This window comes from Priapulus caudatus, unplaced genomic scaffold, assembly GCF_000485595.1.
Source record: "Priapulus caudatus unplaced genomic scaffold, Priapulus_caudatus-5.0.1 Scaffold251, whole genome shotgun sequence".
NCBI classification, from domain to species: domain Eukaryota; kingdom Metazoa; phylum Priapulida; class Priapulimorpha; order Priapulimorphida; family Priapulidae; genus Priapulus; species Priapulus caudatus.
The window spans coordinates 209073-216556 of NW_014577312.1; the positions used below are offsets into that span (position 1 = coordinate 209073).

Sequence of the window (7484 nt, forward strand, 5' to 3'; positions counted from 1 at the left end):
ATTACATCGAACTATATGCAAACTAATACACAAGTTGTCCGTATGGGGATTGTAGATGAATAGACAATAAGCATAATCAATGAAGAATTAATAAATCAGAGAGGGATGGAGGAGAAATTAGTATCTATGTGAGATTATTATTATTATTATTATTATTATTATTATTATTATTACTATTATTATCTCTATTATGCCTATTAAGTTATTTCGATAGACCTATATGAACGCAAATTTCACAGGCCAATAATATAAACCGCTATATATAGATGAGTATTTTACCGCACATGGTATGCGTATAGTTTTCAGTAGTAGATTGAGAGCGTTCAGTGGTGCTGCAGTCGCCGGAGTTGCTATAGGCATACGTGTCAAGGAGAGAACAAGGTTCGAGCTTTACTTGCATTAATTGCCATAATATACGCCTAGATATGTACGAATCATCCTATCAAATGCTAGATTTATATTTAATAAATATATATTAATATAGATCTCCGTTAATTATTCGATGTTTAGATATGTATTTTCAGATTATCCGTTACAACGCGAGTGGCCTAATGAAACGTGACTTACATTTCAGCAAAATGTTTTAGCATTACGCCATGCACTTAGAGGCTATATCAGATCAATCAAAGATGTAAGAAAATCTCACAAAGAACTGTCTTCAGTGATTACGCTTCGGAGGGGTCCCTCACTCCTGTTTGGATTATTCGACCGATTTAGAGATGTGCATGCAGGTACTATACACGCGCGTGTGAAAGCGCGTGGGCGCCTTCCATGTTTTACTATGGTCGTGTACAATAATACGCTATGAATTCTAAGCATAAAAACAATATTGGGGATTTTCCACTTCTCTCCCATTCACTGTCACAGTCACTTCCCTATCACTTTCCTTCCATATATATATAAGGTATCGCACGCGCGAGGCAGAGCGTGTGCTGTGTGTGTGTTGTGTGTGGTGTGTGTGTGTGTGTGTGTGTGTGTGTGTGTGTGTGTGTCTGTGTGTGTGTGTGTGTGTGTTGTGGTGTGTGTGTGTGTGTGTGTGTGTGTGGGGTCTGTGGCTGTGTGAGGTGGTGTATGAGTGTGTGTGTTTGTGGACTGTGGTGTCGTGTGTGTTGGGCGTGTGTGGTGTACTGGCTATTATTATTATTATTATTATTGTTTAATTATCTACAAAATACACAACTGTGTATAGTTTGCATATAGTCGATGTAATTGCCTTTTCGCCAACGGAGGAGTACATTTCTGCTATTCGTAACTATACGTCGGTACAGCCTGGCTGTTGTGTAAAATTCGTAGCTCTCCACCAAATCGTCTCAGGCTTGTTCTGCGGAAAGGGTACTGAAGCTAGTAATTATGGGACGTCCGTATTCCAGGCAATGAACGACCATAGCAACTGTTGCTGAGCAGCGCAATCACCATAAATCGCGACAGATCACGAAAAACAATGTAGCCTAACCAAATATCGAAATTTCATGCGCCAAGAGCATCTGCATGCATGGTATCATTACCTCCAGGCTCCAATACAAACCCGTTTAAAAGGAAAGCAAATATATTTTACCGAATCTACTTGGCATATCCATTTAAAGAGGTCTCTCTTATCGGTGTATTTTACACATATGTACATTATTACAATAGTATAATAAGATATTGTATTATATAACTTTATTTAAACATATTGGTATTTTCTTGTCGAGAGATGCCGCCACCAAAGCAACGTGGTTTTGGGTGCATTGTGGGAATGAATGGTTTGTGTCCGCCATTATGGACAAACAAAAAATATATATTGGCGTGGAAATTATGAACGTTATTTGAATCTACCTATGATGTCTATATTACATCTTTACAAATGATGTTAAAGAAAAGTGTATAAACTGTCGATAGGCGTATACAAGAGCCGTGGCGACGGCCTCATTGTTGAGCATTTAGGTTTTGAACATCGTCATTTCGATTGTGGTGGTGTTCGGGTAAGATGAGTAAATTATCGTTCCGAGCGCGGGCGCTGGACACCGTAAAACCAATGCCAGTTTATAGGGCTGAAGAGATACCGGACCTTCCGGATTTCGCAGCCATAAATAGGGCTGTTCCCCAAATGCCAACGGGAATGGAAAAGGAGGAGGAGTCCGTAAGTCTTGTATCATTTTGTCCCAAACGCCATTTTGGTTAAATCCCAATTCGCATTGTTAAAATTGCCGCGTTTTTCTGTTGTACGATGGTTTCCAAAGCTGTATATTTGTAAAGTGTGTGCTTGATAGGGTACAATTGTACGTCCACAACTAATATCCGCGTGAAGTTACCTAACTTAATAGAAGGTTTATTTCGCGTTTGAATCATTTCAACGGTCACGTGATTGGCTTCCTATGGCGGCTGCCATTTTGGAAAACCATGTGGTTCTAATGGCATACATGTATAATACAAGTAACAAATTTACGGTCTGCTGCACTGTACTGCTGGGGTGTCAACATGTCAACCATAATACATATAATAAACATTATTTACACACGTGAAACCTTGTCGCTAACATCTTTTAAACACTTCAAATTTGTCATTTTAGTATAGATAGCGATAAATTACTCGCGTTAAGGCGTGGGTGCGCTGTAGCTACAGGCCGAACTGAAATTGTAGGCAGTGAGAAACCAACTCGCTCTCGGTTCTATTGTTTGTAGTAAAAGTTACCTGCATTTTTCGAAAGATTTAAATAATACAATACGTTGGATTTAAAGAGATTTACCGGTAATCATTGCTGCTATTTCAGTGCAGTTTCAGATCATGCTCTTGCACATATTTGCAGGCACGAATGTAGACAAAAGGGATGCATAGCACGTGATAGTCCCAGTCTAATTGCTTCATTTTGACGAAACTTAATGCAATTTTACCAGAGCTCTAGACTTGGTTGAGCTGAGAGGGTCTATGTCCCCCAGGGTACTGCCGAAACGTACCCTGGGTACAGTCCGGTATACCGGAACATACCCTGGTACTAAATACTATACTATCTAATATGCCGGACCGTACCTCGCCTACTCCATTAACGAGTCTAGGGAGTTGCCTACTCCCTAACCCTAACACTAACCCTAACGCTAACCATATCAGCTAGATAGTTACTAGGGTACGTTCCGGTATACCGGACCGTACCCAGGGTAGGTTCCGGCAGTACCCTGGGGGACATAGACCCTATGAGCCTTAGTTTATTTTTGGCTTTATTGCCTCAGTTTTCACTGGTTAAAGTGATTACGTCACGAATTTCTAGCACCATCAAGTAGAATATTTGTGTGTTATTTGTACAAAATAAAATGTATGAAAATACAATTAGTGTTTCTGTTTACTTTTCATGCTTATATATACCTTCTTTATATGCCCTAATTTGCCGGTGAAAACCAGAGAGACGCCAGTATCTGAACAGTACTGGGGGAATAGTGTTAGACAACAGAAATTACCAAGTTGTCTAGATTTTTGCAAATTTAACCAACGTAAAAACATTTCTATCAGGTGAGAGTTTGATGATATATTTAGTAACGTTAGTTCTTACTTTTAATGTAAAAAAATGGGAATTATATTTTTTTTAAATTTTACCATGGAAAATTCGTGACGTAGTTAGCTCAGGTTGCCCTACGATTTGACTATCGGCGACTACTTTATCGCCGATTAGCAGCGTAGCAACACTCACGTAGACTTGAAGTGACTTCTCACTGTACATTGCCGATCAGATCGTAGCGTTCTGCAAGAAACATAGACGGGTTCGCGGCCCCAGTATTTGTACTAGCACAAGCAGAGCAAGCTTGACGCCGGGACCAGTCTACATAAATCAAGTCACATGACCAACAAAATGGCGCTTACCAGTTAACATCAGGTAACTTCGTAAATTTATCCTCAATTTTCTGAAAATCGTTATAATCATGTGCAGAAAAAGAATTAAAAAAATTACCTGTGATATACGGAAAACTTAATATATATTTGAGAAAGGGTTTGTGCAATAATCCCTCCTTGTAAACTGCTGTGTAGGCTGCCATTTTGTTAATCACGTGACTTTTGATAATCATGTGACTCGACACGTAGCAATGATTGACGTATGATCTTCAAATTTTGTCGGCGACTACGTCGTAAGGGCGACCTGAGTTGGCCTTAAGAATAATTGAAATTCATAAGGTTTATTCAAATTGATTAGGTGACACATATTTTTACTATTTTGCAAGCCTATCTCAGAAAATGGTTTGGTAGCTTTAATTTTCGATCAAACTAACTAAAATACGTGTATGTATATTCTTAACATGTACATAGCAACACTTTCATACCTTTCATGCAAGGTGCTTGTATAGGAGAAATCCCTTCGCCTAAAAATTAAGTCCTTTCGCTCAAAAAATTATGTAAGAATTTATGCCTTTGGTATTAAGAAATAATTCATATAATTTTCATTCCTATGTATTGTATGTGTAATAGATTTATAGTACTTGCAAATTGATCTGTTAAAAAAATGTTTCACTTTAAAATTACACAAGTCATTAAACAAAAAATTACAGTCATATGATTACAACACAAATGCATGCATGTATGCGCACACACCAAACATGATATTGGAGAGTCAACGCAAGCAATCCCGCCACCCATATAAATAAGTAAACACGAATAGCTATACTTTAATATTTAGTACATTGCACTTTTTAATAACTATTAAACTGCAAAAAAATTGTGTATGATGATTAACAGATGTTTAATAAAAGATGGTGTTAAAAGCCATGTAAGTGTTGTTCTGTAATTAATGAATAAAATTACCTGTTTGTTTTGTATCTAGGAGCATCACCTGCAGCGGGCAATGTCGGCACAGCAGGTGTATGGTGAGACAGGCCGGCTGATTATTCCAACCCCGGATGTTTACGAAGACATTGCCTGCTACGAATGCCTTTACGAATCGAACTACAAGCCTGCTAAGCAACTTATTCACATCCAGGGTTGTACGTAGCATAATCCTGTATCTAATATGAGTAATTTGCTGTGTGCAATTAAAGTAATTGTAGTGTGATTGAATTAAAGTAATTGCAGCCACTTTATTTAAAGAAAACGTTTTCAATAACTGATTAACTGTGAAGAAATTATTTAATTATCATATTCTAGATGCTTAAATTGACATTTACTTAAAGATGAGAATGTGGTGTGCATTTTTAACCAGTTGGCTACAGTAAGAATCGACGGCTTCTTTAATCAACAAGTTGGAGTGTTTGCCTGTTTTGAATGTGACAAAAATGACATTCCAAGTCGAAGATCAGCATATATCTAAATAATTTTAATCGTGTAATTTCTTTTCCCTATTTAGCTGTTTTTTTTGTATGTCGATAGCATTAAACATGATGGACCAGGAGATGCCAGACTATGATATGGATTCCGAAGATGAGACGTGGTTGAATAAACAAAAGAAGAAGATGGAAATTACTCCATTGCAGTTTGAGGAAATGATAGACCGACTAGAGAAGGGAAGTGGACAGCAGGTATGCAAGTGTTTTATTATTATTTAAAGGAATAATAGGTCCATTGATTATGCAATGTTGACGAATGCTAGAGTAACTGGCACTTTGTGTAGTTAATAAGTACATTACCTTATAGCCAAATGCGTATTAGTTTGTCCAATATCACTGCTGGTTACATTTCAAACAAGACTTGAAATCGGTTGCTGATATGTATCAACGTATCATTTACGTGCCGTAAATGTCATCCAGGAGTCGAGCGATGACGTAAACATTTGTGCGGCCTGTATGTTTTGGACGCCAGATGAAACGGAGGTGTCAGCGGTGTAACCACAGCCATGGACTAAACATGGAAATAGAGTAAAACACACATACTAATCACGGACGCACGTGGACAGCCCTGACAAAATGTTCCTTATCACGAGTCACGTTTACGAAATCACTGATGATAGCATTGCGTACGGCCGAGCATGCGTGCAAAAATGTCCGGTGCACTATAAATCTGTATCACACCCGCTTCGCTGGCAGCGGTTTGAAACTGTAAACAACTGATTTTTGGACTGCGGATTTCAATTAGACGTTTCTTATACCAACAGTGATATTGGACAAACTAATATGCGCTATGTATAAGGTAATGTACTTATTAACTATACAAGGTGCCAGTTACTCTAGCATTCGTCAACATTGCATAATCAATGGACATATTATTCCTTTAAATGCAATGCGACAAAAGTGATAAATGCCAGTTAATTAAATAGTGTAGTTGCTTAATGGTTTTTTACATGTAATTTACATATAATTGAAAAATATATTTTCTTCAGGCAGATGGAATGATAACTAACTGTGGGTTGACGTTTACTAAGCTTAGTGTACTCAAAATGTCGCGAATTTTTTTTTTAGGTTGTAACAGACAAAGAAGCCAAGTTGTTGCTGAAGGAAGATGATGACTTGATTTTAGCTGTGTATGACTATTGGTTGAACAAACGGTTAAAAATGGTAATGTTGCTTTCATCTTTTGAGTAATATTATGTTGCATTGGTGATGTCTCTATGCATCTGTTTAGCATGTATGCAATAAGGTGGCTGTTCAACGTATTAACTCCCAGTCTGTGCGAAGTTGTGCACATTAATAGTAATATTGGCAAATTGTAAGTGATTACCCAGTTGTCATGTACAGTGGTGTTGTGTCGGGAGTATTCAGGTAGGCAGCATAATTTGTAAAGTTTTGAACTGGGTATTATTCTTGCAGAAACATGCATTAATACCTCAAGTAAAGACCGAAAAGAGGGACGGCTCTACGACCAACAACCCGTACGTGGCGTTCAGACGGCGGACGGAGAAGATGCAGACAAGAAAAAACAGAAAGAACGACGAGGCCTCTTACGAAAAGATGCTCAAACTCAGACGGGACCTTAGCAGGGCTGTGTAAGTTGTACAATTTGCTTTTTATGCACAAACAAAAAATCGTAGTAGATGAGACAAAAGATGTGACGGAAGTAGATGTAAAAAAAGAAGTAATAAATGAGTAGTCAGTAGATTTAGTAGTGATGTCACAATCATCGAGTATACTCGATCATCGGTTGAACAGTGACTCGAACAAGCGCTTGGTTATCAAAATCCATAATCAATTTCATCGAAAAAAATAAATAAATTTGAAATAAATGTAAAACTTGAACAAGAAAACTTGGAAAAGTGATGAGAATCAGAGGTATCATCGCTACTATACAAGTTATCCTTTATTAACATACATGTATTATACACACAGTAGTAAACAGTGCAAAACAAACAGTAAACAAGGCTAAACAAGCACATACATGCACACAACGTTACGTACACGCAGGCATTCAACACCCCGAGTAACCGATTGTAACCGATCATCGGTTACTTGGGTCCAACCGATGATCGATTACGAAATTACAACCGATTGACAACACTAATATTTAGTTGTATGTGTTTATAAGGGTTACACGATTCACCCAAATCCACCCAAATCCACCAAATCCACCCCAAATCCACCAAATCCACCAAATCCACCCCA

The 7484-nt window shown here is 38.0% G+C and overlaps 1 protein-coding gene across 1 annotated transcript in view; it reads left to right on the plus strand.

The window, feature by feature from the left end:
- The first annotated feature begins 1736 nt into the window (after positions 1-1736).
- LOC106808058 (enhancer of polycomb homolog 1-like) overlaps positions 1737-7484 on the plus strand; it is a 21762-nt gene continuing 16014 nt past the window's right edge. Inside the window, exons 1-5 of the mRNA XM_014810616.1 lie at positions 1737-2119; positions 4781-4940; positions 5323-5471; positions 6348-6443; positions 6696-6871. Coding sequence (XP_014666102.1) covers positions 1967-2119; positions 4781-4940; positions 5323-5471; positions 6348-6443; positions 6696-6871 — 734 coding nt within the window. The 5' untranslated portion in view covers positions 1737-1966. The remainder of the gene's footprint in view (positions 2120-4780; positions 4941-5322; positions 5472-6347; positions 6444-6695; positions 6872-7484) is intronic.